At 45.3% G+C, this 17,090-nt stretch overlaps 2 protein-coding genes across 4 annotated transcripts in view; one reads left to right on the forward strand and one right to left on the reverse strand.

Annotated features, from left to right (window-relative positions):
• The window catches only part of LOC107192187 (microtubule-actin cross-linking factor 1), a 53,769-nt gene extending 45,703 nt beyond the window's left edge, over window positions 1–8,066 (forward strand). Inside the window, exons 31-37 of the mRNA XM_015581393.1 lie at window positions 2,765–2,927; window positions 3,436–3,573; window positions 3,807–3,990; window positions 4,526–4,588; window positions 5,035–5,154; window positions 5,556–5,615; window positions 6,245–8,066. Of these exons, the coding sequence (XP_015436879.1) occupies window positions 2,765–2,927; window positions 3,436–3,573; window positions 3,807–3,990; window positions 4,526–4,588; window positions 5,035–5,154; window positions 5,556–5,615; window positions 6,245–6,407 (891 nt within the window). The 3' untranslated portion in view covers window positions 6,408–8,066. The remainder of the gene's footprint in view (window positions 1–2,764; window positions 2,928–3,435; window positions 3,574–3,806; window positions 3,991–4,525; window positions 4,589–5,034; window positions 5,155–5,555; window positions 5,616–6,244) is intronic.
• A 195-nt stretch (window positions 8,067–8,261) lies between these two features.
• On the reverse strand, window positions 8,262–16,728 carry LOC107192200 (formin-2-like). Of its 3 annotated transcripts, XM_015581409.1 has the most exons (11): window positions 16,684–16,728; window positions 15,197–15,560; window positions 14,450–14,750; window positions 13,695–13,823; window positions 12,264–12,433; window positions 10,898–12,083; window positions 10,692–10,813; window positions 10,126–10,410; window positions 9,518–10,055; window positions 9,045–9,298; window positions 8,262–8,716 (listed from the first exon to the last, which is right to left on the reverse strand). In XM_015581409.1, the coding sequence occupies exons 2-11, from the start codon at window positions 15,437–15,439 to the stop codon at window positions 8,570–8,572; spliced, it is 3,375 nt and encodes a 1,124-aa protein (XP_015436895.1). In that variant the 5' UTR covers window positions 15,440–15,560; window positions 16,684–16,728; the 3' UTR covers window positions 8,262–8,569. The 3 variants fall into 3 exon arrangements, with proteins under 3 accessions (XP_015436895.1, XP_015436894.1, XP_015436893.1); XM_015581408.1 differs by lacking the exon at window positions 16,684–16,728 and having other exon boundaries at window positions 14,456–14,750; window positions 15,197–15,706; XM_015581407.1 differs by lacking the exon at window positions 16,684–16,728 and having other exon boundaries at window positions 15,197–15,706.
• Between the last annotated feature and the right edge of the window lie 362 nt (window positions 16,729–17,090).

The raw sequence follows: 17,090 nt of genomic DNA on the forward strand, positions 1-17,090 counted from the left end.
GCTGCTGCTGTCGCCGTCGTTTTGCCCTTGTTCGCGGCCATTTGGTTTTACCGCGAAACGAGAAATACCCTGATTGCAGTCGCATCGCTTGGTGCTGATGAGACTCACTCGATCATATGCATGCGGTAGAACCTGGTAGACTTAGATCGAGACCGACTGGTGTGGTCCCCACTGTACATCCACGAGCAAACTCGATTTTCACTAGGAGAAAAAGCGGCGTAGAAGAAAAGTCTTCTACCACTTGGTAAATTTATTCCAGGTACTGAAATAAATATTAAATCGAATGTTAATTTGGCATAAATTTCAGTAATTCCAAGCACCAACAGGTAGGCGCTTGGTAGGAGGCCCTTCCCCTACGTCATTTTTCCTCTAGCGGAAACCGAGTTTGCTCGTGGGTAGTACATACAATTCGTTTCAGGCGCATCAATTCGCAGTTTCATTCCCATTAAGCACACTTTCGCACAAAAGTGAACGTCCACCGTGCGAAAGACGCGTTCATTCAGAAACGATTTCATACCATTTTCAACTCGGGCCATTTGTCGACTCTAATGACGACACGATTTATCACCTGAGAAGCGTTATATTGTCGAATTGCTGGTTTCTTGGTGAGCCAATTTCTCGCTTGTGAAACGCGACGACACGGGACACGTTTCAAGCACTTAACCGCTTCAGCGACGAATTTGTTAAGACCAGTCTCTCTGTCTTTTTTAAGAAGCACCGCGGACTCGAGTGTGTTTTCCACCGGACGTTGCACACGTGAGAACATGGCTTTAGGAATGACGCGCACCGGTGTTTTATACGGTGTATTGTATCCTAAAAGTTTAAATCGTGGGGGAAGAAGCGGTTATAGATGCATCCGTACGGATTAGTGGACTGCGGATTATATGCATTCGTGGCGAATCAGTTCTCAATATTACGTCTTTATTGTATACGAGTAAAATTAAACATAAATTAATAACATATAGTAGACGTATAAATTAATAACATATAGAAGACACAGACAATTTTATTGCATGAATATTTCCGTCGCTCACTATAAAATGCAAGTGAAAGAAAAATCGTAAACGGTAAACCAATGTATACTTAATTTTATTTTGTAGCTTATAAACTATCGAATCAACTTTCATCTGATTCTGGATTTTGTAATATAACGTTACGAAAACACGGGGATATAGCATAAAAATCCGCAGTCTGAGGATAAACATCGCATGCGTCGCGTCTCCTGTTCGTCGTGTATATACCGATTTTCGTTCAGTTCCGTAGTAGTTCCCGGGTTATTTTTTCGTTTACACTGATTGGATGCCTCTGAACGATCTCCCCCTTCCCGTAGAACGAACCGGGATTCTCGTAGCTCGTCCAATCGAACGATCGGTATCACCCTCGAGGCTCTTCCAATCGAACGATCGGTACCACCCTCGAGGATCTTCCAGTCGAACGATCGATACCCTCGAGGCTCTCGTAGAAATCGTGGATCGAATGTTCTCGAAAGATCGTGGATCGAAGGCTCTCGTAGAGATCATGAATCGAAGGCTCAGTCGCATCCCTCTGGGATTGTCGAGGGTGGTCGAGACGTTTATCCCACCGACGCGTTCCCAATCAAAATATACAGGGTGAGTCAATAAAAACTACTATTTAAAATAGCTCGTTAACTGTTGATTGTATCAGAAAACATTTAAACTAATTCTGTAGCATTTTAAGGGATGCATCGGACGGATTCCATTTGATTTCATTATATCTTATTTTTTTGGGATATCAATGTGGTTTTATCAATCTTTTTTGCTTTTTTTTTTAATACCACGTTGTTCTCGATAGACGGACGAATTAAACAAAATGATGGTATTAAAAAGAAATGCATTGACTTTGAAAAATCTGAAGGTCACCTTGACATGTTGAAATTGAAACTTCGTTAAAACGTTTTTTGATACCACTCAATGTAATGAGTTATTTTAGATAGTAGTTCTTATTGACGTACCCTGTATATACGATTCAATCGCGGGACCGATCGCAACAATCGCGTGCCGCGGATACGGTGTGTGCTACTGGTATCGATATTATGCATAACGATCTCCTGTATTGCTGTGTATTGGTGCGTGCATAGTGGCGTTGATCGGAGATACCTCGAATCACCATAAGCTACTCTATCTCTCCCAACTTCCTCTGGTAAGTTTGCATGAGATCTTTGTTCTTTTCTTTCATATTTGTTCTTCTTTCATTTCTTTTTTTTTTTTTCTTTACGTTTTTCAGTCGTAAACAACGCTCTCTTCGACCACGATGGTGTTTTTCATTTCTGTTTGTTCGTTCTCTTTCTTATTTGATATGTACTTTCCACGATCGATCGATCGCGGTTTTCTAGTTCGCATCGGTGGCGTTGAAAGGTTGTAAACGAACGACCAAGCAGCACCGCGAGACCACGAACAATCGTCGACGAAATCGCGAGGCAGACAAAACTTACCTTGAAAAAAAGGAAAAAAAAAAAAAAAAGAAACAGAAGTTTCTTCGAATTTGTTATTATAATCGATAACGCGTTGTTTCTGCTTCGCGATTCCCGACGCGTATCAGTTCGCAACCTGAACCGCATCGACGCGCACCATTAGCGCGTCGACCGTTACCAGAAACGGACTCTCGCTGTTTGTCTGTCTGTTTGTTTGCACTATACTCACCAGTCTCCGCTCTGGTAGGACACGCATATACTCTTTTTTTTTCCCTTGTTTCGACGACCAGTCGTTACATTTAACCAGAACCAAGATTTTCTGTCCGCGTGTAGGTGAGGGAACGCAGCGCACGAAGCGTTCCCATGGGACAGACACGAGCCTCGCGCTCTTCGTTGAGTGCTGGGACACCGGACAGCCTCAGCGACAACGAGAGCTCGTTCAGAATTGGCTCCGCCAGGAAGACAAGCACACCTTACAGAAGTACCATTACGCCGGGTAAGTGTTCTCCACTTTCATTCAACACCCTGTACAATCCACCTGAACCGACCCTCGAAAGAGTTGAACCACCTGATCCCCAAGTTGTGTAAGTTCGATGTAACAGAAAATGGATTTACACTAAGTAGAGACCATTTGAAAGATTAACGCATTCAAACTAGTATCTCACCTGAATTGGTCCAGAACCTACTTTGGTCCTAGTTTGAAACTACTATAGTGCTACTATGATCCTAGTGTGGCACTATGGTGATACTATGATCCTAGTTTGGTTCTAGTTTGATCTTGTATGATCTTGCAAACGGATGGACTTGGTTCTTCGCGGTTTAACGGAACTCTTCCCAAAAAATATCGGTGGTAGACATAATTAACCTTTTGCACTCGATTGGACCCCTCCGAAAGGGGCACAGTATATCGGAAAGTAAGAAAGTCTTTGGTGTAAAGGATTAATGGTTGAACCGACAAATGGTCCAGTTGCCCCAACAGAATAGTAATGTGGATCTTGTTACAGGCGGTAGTCGTCCATCGAGCAGACCAGCGTCAAGACCAGCGTCCAGACCGACCAGTAGACCCGGAAGCAGGCCCGCCTCCCGACAGGGTAGCAAACCACCGAGTCGCTACGGTTCCACGCAGTCTCTCGACAGCACAGGTAAGGGGACCAACATTGTTTATTTTTAGTCACATATATGACCAAGAATGTTGTGATAGTTACAAAAATTATTTTTATTTTTTAGTCCATATTTTTGTATACATTATTTAATTTTCTATCGACAATTTTTTATATATACATTTAACAGCGCGTATTTAAAAAGTTTTTTAATATATATTTTCTAAACAATACTTTGGAACCTTTTCTCTGATCACGTATTCTATTATTCGTAGATGATTCGACCAACCTGAGCCGCATACCGCGCAGAACTACGGTCAGCACAACTGGAAATACACCGACCTCCAGCAGACACAACAGTGTGTCTGGTAAACGACTGGGAACGCCTGTGAACGGTTCCAGTTCACGTCCACGAACGCCCACCGGTCTAGTTAGTCCAGCCAGTGGCGTTCCAGCGAGGTTCGTACACGTCTAACATTAAATATCGTGATCCTCCTCGTGTGTTGAACGGAGAAGTAAACGATACCAAATTGAAAGATATGTATATGTATACTCAAGGACTAACTTGCATCTTGAACATAGATATTGATGATGAATTTTTGTCGCATCGTACTACGTGGGTAGAGTATTATTTAACTAAAAAGATCGTGACGTATTCGCATCTCGTCGGAGGAATGTTATATATAGTATCTTAATCAGACGGATCGATGATCGTGCACGATGATTTACATTCTTTTTTTTTTTTTTTTTTTTTAATTTTCCTAGGCATTCTGTTATACCTTTACCTACCTTATTTGTTTTTATTTTTTTTCCGTTCACTCTTGTTACCCTTTTGTTTAACAGAGTCAAGAATAGTTTAGGGGAGCATTCGTGATTTAGAAACATCCGTCGCCCGTTTTCCACACGCATTATTAACGCACAAACTAGGTTCTCACACGTTGTCGTGGTGTAATAACGACGATTAACATAAATCTGGTTAATAACATTTTTTTAGGTTTGGCACAATCCATAGAGCTTCGAGCATTCCAACCCTGACTGGTGTCGGCACACCGATCAGGTAAACCTAAATTAACGATTATCGCGAGCCCGTCGTCGGCAGAATCGACGATATCGGTTTTACCCGCTTTAATCTCTTTTGGTACACGATCATGCGGGCTGAATCGAAACGATCATATAACCATTGTTGCCTCGAAAGCTGATCATTACAATTTACCTCTATGTAGTTGGGCTCAGTGTACAACGCTCGATAATGGTGGAGGTGCTACCTAGTTACATCTTCTTCCTATATTTCCCCTCCCTCATTTTCATTCGTTCATTTTGGTCCATTGCTTTGGTTCGTTTAGTTATGTCCGAATTTTTTTTCTTCTTTTTTCGTTCACGGTTCACGGTACGTAAACGGGTTCGATTTATAGACGAGACGCGTATGCGCGCAAACGGGGTTGCGTGTAAATCCGTTCCGCGGTTCATTGTTATATTGACGATATGGATATGGTGATGGTTTAGCCGCTCGAGGATCCCCGTGTACGTGGGCACGGATATTAAATCCCCGCAATCGACGACCAGCAATATTTCCACCCATTCCATGCAAAGCAACGACTCGACGGTTTCTACCGATTCCACCGGGTATGGCCGAACTGTTTCCTCTGCTCTTAACACAGGCTAGCTTCTACTTTTCTTTTTCTCTGCACCGTGTGTGGGACACGCATGTTACACGTTCACCGTCCCTCTTCTGTCTGTTCTATTTTATGCACTTCTCTCGCAGACAGTAAACATGTAGAACCTTTCTTTCGTTTAGTCTTTTGTGGTGGGCCGACGCTTCGATGAATAAGTAATTAACTATCATCCGTGATCCTCGATAAACGAAATAAACCATCGAGTATCATTCGGGTAATTTCGTCGAAGCGTCCAAATGTGCACACAAGATTATCCCCTTCAGCTTTGTCATTTAAAACTGCTACTAATTCCTCACCGCTTGGGACGCGTCGAATAATCCAATTTACATCGTGTCTGTTTTCTAACACCAGGAGCAGTTCGATGTGTACAAATTCAGCGACTAACACCTCGTCGGCGGTAAAGCCTGATAGGTAATCATCGTTTCGGTCTTGATTGGGTTTACTGTGTGTGCGTTTTTTTCTGTGGGTTTTGTTGTGTGTAGCTTGTGCCGTGTATGGATGGTCACGCGAACACCGTATACGCGAAAAACGCGCCCAAACTACTGGCGCGTCTCCGCGTGATCGATCGAGATTCGTCACAAGACCGATCACGATTTTAACCCTTTCATTCTCAAATTATTTAAAAATGACCAAAGAAATATTTTATCTACATATTACATAACAAATAATTGTTTCACAAGTATATTTTAACATTTTGAAATCTAATGCTGTTTTGCATTCGGCAACTTTCTCGCTGTTACCACAGTTATATATAACAATTCCCAGTATAATTTTATTATATATAATAAAATCCAATTTGCCTTACCTTTGATCAATAAACAACCGAATGAAAAAGTAAAGAATAACCGAATTCTGAGAAACTATTATATACTCACATACATGAAAAAATACATGGCACTAATATTTTGGTTTCGTAATTTAAATTACGAAGCGATACGACAACAAAGTAGGAATGAAAGGGTTAACGACCGTGTGACGGATCATATCGCGGTGGTTGGGGATCGACAACGTTTTTAACGATAATTCCAACGCGTTCGCAGAACGAGGACACCGTCCAGTGGATCGAGCACGCCGTTGCCGCCATCATTAAAGCTCTCGAGAAAACCGTCGGGCGCCTCGGACACATCCGTCTCGACGACACCGACCACCCAACGGAAGGGAAAGCCAACGCCGATCGACCAACGTGCACCATTCCGATTATAGTCGCGCCCTCCCCCGGGCATCATCGTATTATAGTCACGCGAAAACGAAATTATGGCCAAACGTGTCGGCGAGGACACGGGATCGCGACCCACGCGGGGGATCCTCCTTGTCGACGCAACGCTTAGGATAGTCTAATATATATATATATATATGTGTATGTTAATAACGATTCGAAATCGCGAGGACGCCTTGATGAAACAACACCCAGATCAATTTAATATTCGCTGCTGCCGCTTGGATCGCGTTCGATCGATATCCCCGTACAGCGCGAAGCCCTTCACCGCACGCGCAGCAGGGCGTCCGTTAATGGAGTGTGTGAAAGAGCTTAACATTATTATCGAACTATTTTGTAAAGAAAGAAAAAACAAACAAACAACCATGCATAGAATCAAGTGATGCGAATTATGTACGCGACGCGCGATCCAACAGAGAAATTATCCAGGGGGACCCGCGGCGTGTTTGTTCTGTTACGTAAAAGCTGCGACGCTACGTATTATCAGAATCAGAGTCGCCTGAACAGCTTCCTGGGTAATCCGTGAGGCGGTATATCGATTAACTCTGTTTCTTTTCGTAAAATAAGGTTTCTTTACCCCGACACAGAGAGTACCGATAAAACGGTGTTTATTATTAAATGTATAATTGTAACACGTTGCGTTATCCATAGGACTTATATAGGTGTTTACCAGCCGTGACAGGAGAGACACGGGGGGAGGGGGTGTATGTGGGAGAACGTGTTCGATAGAGGGGGTGAAAGAATCCCTAGTCGCCGGTGTATATGCGTAGTTTCCCGAGTCACGATTCGACGATACGCGGGGCCCGTGTATACGATACCGTTGTCGCTGACGTTGACGACCGATCGATCGTTTTTCTTTTTCTTTCGTTGTTCCGTCGTGCACGATTGCTGTTTCATTCGAACGTCCGTCGAACTTCGGGAGACGCGTGGGGCCCTACGAAGGGAGCAAGGATATATGATCAAAAAAGAAAGAAAATGGAAACGTGGACGCGTGTGTGTCCACGGTGTAAATAATTGCTCGTATCTCTCCGGCTCGGTGTCGCAAACCGGGAACCACTCCGCGAATAAGACAGTTTCCTAGAGATTGACACCAGTTAAACGCTATCACACGCAACGGATTGCCTTAAAAGTCTATCGCCCGTGCCGCTTCTTGCGCGAATCGTACCTGCCTGCCGAGGCGAACCGATCACCGGAAGTACAACCGGAATAGGGCCCCAACGGAGGGGTTGGAGAACGGATGGATGGATGGAGGGGGGTGTGCCCGGCCAAAGTATAACCTCGTCGTAACCGAGGACACGCGTTCGTCAGCCAAAGCAGCCTCCCCCCGCCATCAAGCGTCGTGAACACATCTCGATTTCTTGCTGCGGACAAAAACTAAAGGTGGCATTTCTTTCGTCCCGTCATATTTTTCTCTCTCTTCTGTTTCTGTTTTTTGTTGCCTCATTTTTTACGTTCTAGAATTTTGCGATTAACGCACGGATACTCGTACCCGATGATGCGATTTAATCTATTAATCTATTCTTAAATGTTAATCTCTGTTTTTTTTTTCGCTTTACTTGAAGGTTCTGTATCGTCGCTAACTAATTGCAGTGGAAAGAAAAAATATACGCAAACGCACACGCATTTGACACCAAAAAAAAAAAAAACAAACAAGCAAATAAGACGGTTATCTCGATCTTTTATCCCCTGTAACAAGTGCGATCCCTATCTCTTTGCCCTACTGTTTGGGGTGAGTGACGACAGGAATTCGGGGGAAGATAGAAACTCTGAGGAGGAAATCATGTAAAAAGTATCGTATATTTTTAATAATCGAAATCTTTTTCATCGCAAAAACATCATATATACAAATTGTGCGTGCAAACTTAACGAGCTTATTTACAGTTTAACAGATTCACGGTACGAACGTGTCTACGCGATAGAAATATGGTGTATTCGATCTCGAAATTAGTGCCGCAGAAAGAGAGAGGGACGGACCGAACGGAACGGTCCGATCCACAAGAGCCTGTCATTTTCGAGACAGTCAGACTATGTTATCCTCGTTGCTCGAAGGTCGGACGCATGCCTCTTCAGGGGAAGCGTGTGCATTGAACATTGCACCGAAGACATAAGAACAATTCATGCCAACGGAGCAGCGACCATAAATCACTATCTACTTTCGCGAGAGCTTTTGAAGCCGTGCCTTCAACCCCGTGGCGCTTTTTTTGGTCTTCTCGACTTTATTCTTGTTCTCGTACTTCTTCCGTATCTCCTCCATACGCTCCTTTCTTATTCGTTGTTGTTCCTTTTTCCAAATGTCCTGCACGATCGAACAGAAAAATGGTACTGAACAACGAGACGTAATTTCGAAGTACCGTTTACGGACTCTGATGCTGATCACTTAAGTAACATGTCGCCTGAAGTGTTGGATTTTCGGAAACATTTTATGCGATAAAATGAAAATTGATAATTTTTAATTTGTGACACTTTTCATGCGGACGTGCGATATCTTACTCAAAATAGTTAATAATTATTTCGTAGTTCTTTGGAATAAAATTTTATCATAATGAACTTATTATATGGTGTTTGTACACTATACTGATGAGGTACTGGGTCCGTGACGGTACATACAAGCTTGATCGAGTTACCTTGAGGTCCTGACAGAAACCTAGCCACAGAACAAAGAACGCGTTCGGATCAGCCGTGTCCAGACTGGCTCCTTTCGGGGTGTACTGATAGAACTGCATCACAGCTTTGAATTTGCTCCTGGCCTCCTGCATCGCCTCCTGCTCGTTCGCCAGTTCCGCGGTCGCCTCGCGAAAAAACGAGTTCATTTTCGACTTGAACGGTCCCGACGCTTCGGGGTCAGCTTCCACGACAACGGTGCACTTCTCAGTGCAGGCTGAACAGTGAAATTGCAATGGGATTAGAACATATACGGAACTATGCAGGATGAACTTGATTAAAAGAGTTAACAAAAAAAATTTGGTTACAATCAATTCAAAGCTCTCCTTGGATCATATTATATTAGCCAAACAAATGTTCGATCGAACAGCTAGCAGGAGAATAATCTAAGCTGATCACGTTTCATGATCCACCCTTTATAAATGGTCTCTCTCACCTTGCAGTTCTTTTCGTAACCTTTCAAGCTCTCCCGAAATATTATCGAAGTTTATGGTCGAGGCAGCCTCGACGTCCGCCGGTTCGGGAACTGGCAACGGCAAAGGTTCCTCGAAGTTGTGATCCTTCTCTTGAGCCAGTCTGGCCCTCACCACGTAATGCAGCAAGGTTATACCAGGGACATTCGACTTGACGTCCTTCAATTTCCCGAGGATTTCAAGCCCAAAACCGTCCGCCTGTCCTCGTGTCCTGTTCCCACCGTTCATGTAATTACCAAGCGTCAGGACCAACGCTATGACCTTCTTCAGGGAGCTAGAGTTCCGAAGAAAGTCGCAAGTGGTGCGCAGATTGGTCAGCTTGGACGAGACCAAGGAGATCGCGTCGTGAAACTCCGATTGGAACATCAGACAGGCTATCCTCTCCGAGAAATGATTTATACAGGATAACTTTTTGAGAAAAACCTCTGGTTGATCCAACGGGACCTCGGGATTCACTTCCTCGAAGGACTTTATATCCTCCAGCTCCGTCGCGGTTGGTCTCTGTAAAAGACACTTTCATCTTTTAGATACTGTTCTTCCCGAAGGATTCTGGAATAGATTCGAACCTTACGATTTCGTATATTTGTTGTAACGCCTCCAAACTAATCACGCTGGTGTCCAAATTGTACACAGCGTTCTCCACCTCGCAGAAGTCTACGCGCAGGCTCTTCTCGAGGATACCGACGGTCTTCGAGCGCTTCGAGTCGAGGATCTTCGCTGTCTGAACTTTAGACGGCTTCGTGGAATCGTCCGCCTTTTTCACTGGTTTTCGCTCGGTCACCTGGCGCGAGAACAGACCGGCGAACTCTTTCATGTCCAGATTTGTCTCTTCCTCGAGCTCCGCCCATACTGGACCCTGCGACGAGAAAGACACTTCGCTAGATTTATCTGTATTAGGCGTACAAATTAATTCGCGGTATCCTTTTCGGAAATTGTTTATTTACAAAAAAAAAAAAAAAAAAAAAAAAAATGACTTTCTACAGATTTATGCCATTTTTTGGATAGTTGGTGGATCCTTCCTCGAGAAGATAATGGTGGTTTTGAATCGATAATTAATTGTGGGGGCCAAAAATTAATTTGTACACCTAATATAGTCTATTGTATATACAATTTTCCCACGTTCCTTCCCACACTCACTTGAGCGGGAGAGTCCAAAACGTCGACGGAACCACGTTCCGTCGGGACCGCCGGTACCAGCAGCCTCGTCCAGTAAAGCGGCTTCATGGGCACCTCTGGGCACATCGGTTCTTTTCGCATATCTAAACGAGTAAGATCGCACTGATCATCGCGATATCTCGACCTCAGGTATCACGACAACGCGGCCCCTGCGTCCTGGTACTCACGCGCTCTGCTCGCCGGGTTCCATCCTCCGACCGGTGGGGCTGGTAATGGGCACGGTCCTTGGGTTGTTGGGAAAGCTCCTGGCGGAGGAGGTGGCGGTGGTGGTCCAGTTCCGGGTGCACCGAACAATGGTGGAGGTGGTGGACCACCTGCTATTCCACCGATTGGTGGCGGGGGTGGAGGTGGCGGTGGTCCTCCGATGCCTGGCGGAGGTGGTGGTGGCGGTGGTATTCCTCCAATTAAAGACGGTGGAGGCGGCGGAGGTGGAATCGGTGGTCCTCCTATACCGCTTATCGAGGGTGCAGGAGGCGGAGGTGGGGGTGGAGGTGGAGGTATCGAGGAACTTTCGCATAGTCCACCGATCAGAGGTGTCGACAATGACGGTACTGGTGGAGGTGGAGGTGGTGGCGGTGGAATCGAAGCGATCGACGGTGTCGGTGGAGGTGGAGGGGGCGGCGGAGCACTCGTTATCACACTGTTAGTTGGCGCTGTGGATGGCGGTGGAGGTGGGGGCGGTGGAACAGGTGGCGATACAGGTGTTTCTCTGCTTAACGGTTGCAGGGGTGGCGGTAGAAACGGAGGAGGGGGCGGGGGCGGTGGTATTCCGGTTAACGACGGTAAAGTTTGCGACGGAATCGACTGTGCTGCTAGGGGACAGGGCGGTAAGGGGGGTGGAGGTGGTATGGAAAAAGATGGGACAGCTGGAACCGTGGGTATACTAATAGGACGTTGATCTAGGAATGGTGAGGGTGGAGGTGGCGGCGGCGGCGGAGGCGCGATAGCTGAATTAGAATACGCTGGAGGGGATGAAATTGGTGGTGGCAGTGGCGAGGTTGACGATGGTACAGGCGACATACGAGTGGTTCTAACCGCGTCGTTTCTCGCGCATCTCGCGTCTTTCGAGCCATTCGCGAGCGGTGTGACGGAAGACGGTTCTTCGAGAATAACATCCTTCACGTTGGACGCCTCTAATGGCGAGGGGGTATCGCCAGAGGTTCTTGGCCTGGAGGGCGAGGTCTGCGTGGATTTACCTTGGGTCGACCTGTTCACTGTTCTAGTTAGTTCACGAAGTCGCTCGACCTCGCGTCTTAACGTCTCCCTTTCCGAGTCTCGACGATCATTCTCGGGTAGTTGTGCGTTAGGGTCATTGGACACCGGCGAGCCGACTCGATCTTCGGGCTGGTCTTTCTGAAACATCCGACAAATCGTACGAAGTATTATTTACACTTTACCGACTTGTAGCCTGTTAATAAACTTTTGCATTTCAGTTATATGTACATAGTCGGTTATTGAGTTATGGTAATAAATCTGCACGTACGTTATGTATTCGAATGATATTATTAAAAAGCCACAATCGTTCCATCTTACCGTGTCGTTTTTGCTCTCTGGCTCATCGTCGAGAGCGATCGTTCCAAGCAGCCCGTCCGAGTACAGTCTCGAGTACAAGCTAGTCGCGAACTGTTGGATCTCAGCCTCCGTAAGCCTGGATCTGATTTGTTCCGGCAGGGTTGAGATCAGCGTGACGATGACACGATTCTCTGGAAGATTAAATGGCCTTTCATCGTACATACATTCGCCCACTTTCCCTTTTGAAAATCGCGAGACAACCAGGCGAACCTATGCAACTTTTAACGATCAAACTCGAGCACGATCTTCCGACTAGTTCGTTCTTAGTCTCGACAGGGTCCCAGGCCTCGTTCGACATTGGTGGCCCGTTCTTATATGTCCTTTCACAGATCTTCCACGATCATAGAGTCGCTAAATCGTGAATTAACGCAGAACCAACAGGATCGTGCTGCTGATGTTGGCTGCTCGCAATTAGATTCGCTAATCACCGGATTAGTAAGCATTGACCGACGCGTTAACCTTTTACGGATGAAAAAGAGATAATTGCGAATCGTCTGGTTCACCGGTAACTGCGTCGAGCTCGTTCCCCGCGACACGAAGCGACACCTCCACCGTTCCTGTGTACGTCGTCATGTTTGAAACTTCCGACACACTTCGAACGTTGTATTATTATTATATATCCGTCGAAAGTCGAGGGACGAACGATCGTCGACGATGGAACACGCTGAAATGAGGATGCACGAGCGGGACACGTGGCATAATCACACGCCTCCCTGATATTTCTTATCGTCCCTCTTATCGACGACACGCTGGCTAATCTCGACGTTTAACTATCTTAACCGAGCATGATTCGCGAATGTCTTTCCATGCAGAACCATGACGGTTTCGCCGATATTAGCCGAAAATTCTCGTGGCACTGGATGTATGGTTGTACGTTCAAACAGTATACGGTACATTTTCGATGAGTGTTCGTAGGCTCCTCGACACTGAACATTAAATATTTCATAGACTAATAGTCACTATGACGTATTTATAAGAAGTCACTATACACCTGGGAACCTCTCCTTGTCAATGCCGACTATTATTCAGCTACAGGGTTCCATGGAATAAAACGAAAAAGACTGGAATATTTGAAAGAAATTTACGTTTTCGTAAGCTTTCGTCAAGAATAAAGGGGCCAGAAGTATTTTAAATCTGAAATTAGTATGCTATAAGAACTTGTTTAGTTACATTAAAACGGAGAAACCAACAATTATACAACACGTGAAATGATTAAATGAAGTTACGCTACAATATTAAAGTGGTAGTAATTGGGACATTTACCCCCAGCATCTCCAAGCCACTCGGGACATATTATTTAAATATTTCGATCAATCGTAGATCGATTACAAATCGATCGAATTCACGAAGCTATTGATGTTTCGGTTTAACAAGCAATGAAAAATCACTTACCAGTTAGAGGACACGAGTCAGACGGTTCGTCGTCCGGGACTTTCGGTACCGGAAATGCATTGATGGCGATGGATGGCGATGAGACGACAGCGGGCAACTCTTGTTTCGCAGCTTCCGTTACGCCTGTACCTAGGAATATACCGACACCGTCAAGGTAACGATACCTTTATTCATAACTGGTGTCGAAAAAGAGTATCGATATCTAGTTAGTCTCGCATCGAAGGAAAATGAATACAAAGTTCTTGTTTATTAATATAATATATTTTAACCAGAGTTGAGCAGAATTTAACTCGAATAATACATACTGAAAAGCTGCAGTATGTAAATTCGTCATCCTGAACTTGAAACAGTTAATGAGATTACATAATTCTTTGCGAAATATCGATTCATTCGCCAAGTATTATTTAATTATAAAAATTGGAATTTCCACATTTAAACCATTACAAAATAACGAAGTACTTTTTTATCATTTATTTGGTATTCGAAAATCTTTATTTAGATAATCAATTTGCCCATCTCTGACTATACCGAAGATATATTTTATTAATGAACATTTATTAACAATGTAATATAACTGGACGACAAACACCTTCACATTCACTAGCTTTCATATCGATCACCTTCGATATGAGTACCTTTTTTCGATACCGACTATATGTATGTCGCAACCAAAAGTATTGATAGTAAAGATACTCGGTATCGAAACGAAAGTATCGATTATTTACATGTATTTACTTGGATCGTTTCATTCCTACCTGTACCTTCGGGATCGGTGTACACGCTGTCGCTGGACGATTCCTGGCTGGGTGGCATCGAGGCCTCTGACACGACCACAGCCTGGTTGACCATCCGCCAGTTATCGGTCACCAAAACGACCGGACCCTGCCTCTGAGCGAGACAGGAGACCGGTACCATTAATATATTCGACAGATCCACCTCTTGTTTCGTGTCGGTCGGTTCGACCGTGTCTGTCGATCGTCGAGATCCATTCTCCGGTTCGATTTTCTCGCGATCCTGGGCTATCTTATCCGAAGCCACTGGACCAGGCTCAGGGATCTATTGGAAATGGTTGATCGTTCAGATTGCCGATACCTCCTAACCATCACAAAACCCGATATCGATTCGAATAAAATAACAACTCTAACTAATAACTAGACTGCGGATTTTCTGCATTTATGGACAATAGAACTCTAAGAAATACAATGAAAGACAAAACTTTCATCAGATGTAACGATATCCGGTTTTAATTCTTAACCCAATGAAATACTTGAGAGAAAAAGGAAATTCGTATCTTTGCTCTTGCCTTTATAAATCATGTTATAAAATGTTATTTTGCATAAAACTCCGCAGTCTACCAATAACCATATAACAAGTTCCACCATCAAGACAAGATTTTCGAGTTTCAATCATCCATCCTGTTCGAAAGGAACGCCGGGTGGTTCGATCTTCCTAATTACAGAGTGAGTAAGAAAGAGACAGAACGCATGATTCCGAACCCTGACCTTTCTCTGAGCAGATCCAGGTGGCTTAGGAGCCTGCCGTTTCCCATGGAACGGCGTCCTCGACTTCTCGAACACGCTTCTCTCCTCCTGTCTACCAGGAGGTTTCCTTGGTGATCTATATTCCGTGTCCCCGTCATCGCCGGTCTCGTCTAGGCCGTCGATGGAACCACCAGCGCTCGCTGTGCCGTCCTGACCCTTGCCCTTCTTGGTCCTCTTCTTCCCGTCGCTCTGCAGATTGCCCATGGTCGGGGCACGCGGGATCTCTGTCCCTCGACAGGCGGTGGCTCTCGAGCTGCCAGCAGCGACGTTGGTGGTGGTGGTGGTGGTTGCTGATTGTCCAACGTCCCCGCCGACATAGAACGCTCTGAACGTGTTGATACAGAAGCGGGCGATTTCGCGCAGCGTTGGCCTGGTTTGCCGCGGCGAGACGGCGGCTGCGCCCTCGCCCTCCTCCACCGTTTCCATCCCCCAAACGGAAACGGTCGATACCACGGACGCGGGCGGGTGTCCTCTTCGCTACGCGGGACAGTGCGAGGACACGCGTGTGCCACGAAAAAACCGCCCCTCGAACGAGGATAGATATCGTCGCGGAGTGGCTGGATCGTCAGAAAAGTTCACTGATCACGGCCGTCCCCGTTCTCCTTCACGTTTCCCACGTCATGGGTTAGCCATCTGGTTTTTATGGCTGGGTTATTTTGGAGATTCAGTCGACGCGTGAAACTAGCTATTCGATTTGTAGTTCCTTGTGACGCGTGTGGGATGCAAGAACCGATGTGTGCGAGTGTTTAAATGTGAGTTTTTGGATTTTATTATGTAGGAACAGTAGAAAGAGTTAGTTCACGATTTTGGAATCGCTATAATCTTTCACCGCGTACGGTCTTTATCTCTATTCGCGAGTGTCTTCGTGTAGTTAACCTTCGTTCATCCCTTCTGTCGATTTGAACCATTTTTCTTTCCAAGAAATTACGGTTATTTTGTCATTTGTGGGTAAATTCGATCAGAGGCTTCGTGAATTATATTTTAAAAAATCTGCGAATTTTCAGACTCGATTAAATATGAGAGACGGATAAGGGTTAAAGGTTCATTTCTAGCGAACATAGTAATTAGGACAACGTGCCTCTAGAAAGAGATAAGCAATATACAACGATATCTCATAAATGGCTTTGATCAGCTAACTTTTCTGACGACCAGGTGTATAAATCGCTGATCTCGTGTTCAGCAACCTATTCAGGGTATCTACGAACTAGGTAAGAGCACTGCCCGCGCAAAGTGGGTTATAATCTTTAAATATTCTCCGTACTTACTCTTATCCCCTCTACACTATCTCCAATTCATTCCGCAAATCAGATTCATTGATCCCTGGACTGTTATTGTTGACTCGACTGACTCTACATACACCGACAGAACTAATCCACGAGCATCGTAGTCTGTTTTACGGCACGACGTATCCCCCAACTGCGTATTACGAGGACTAAAGCTTCTCTTACCTGGGAGATGATTGCGGTCCGCTCGGTCCAGGAGTCCACGAGATTATTCGAGCCGGTGTCTCCCTTTCTTACTCCTCGTCTCGATCAGGTGTCCACGCGCGCACAAGGTCGATGCCTACACCGGTATCGATGACGCGCCGCGGCGTTCCAGAGCGTCACCAGCCGCGTATTTACGTTCGCACGCGTCTTCATGGAAACCGGATCGATTACGGGATCTACGGCCTCTATGGTTGGATCAGAAGCGGTATTCGCATCCAACGAAATATGACGTTCAATTCTACCCCCGACAGACCGCTACATCGCCGCGAACTACACACTTTGTACCGCCCGACGATTGAACCCCGCCGCCTCTCGGATTGTAGGTCATCTGGCAAATTGCCATTCGACCGGCCGAAACCTATAAGAAA

The sequence above is a fragment of the Dufourea novaeangliae genome, unplaced genomic scaffold, assembly GCF_001272555.1.
Source record: "Dufourea novaeangliae isolate 0120121106 unplaced genomic scaffold, ASM127255v1 scaffold299, whole genome shotgun sequence".
NCBI classification, from domain to species: Eukaryota; Metazoa; Arthropoda; class Insecta; order Hymenoptera; family Halictidae; genus Dufourea; species Dufourea novaeangliae.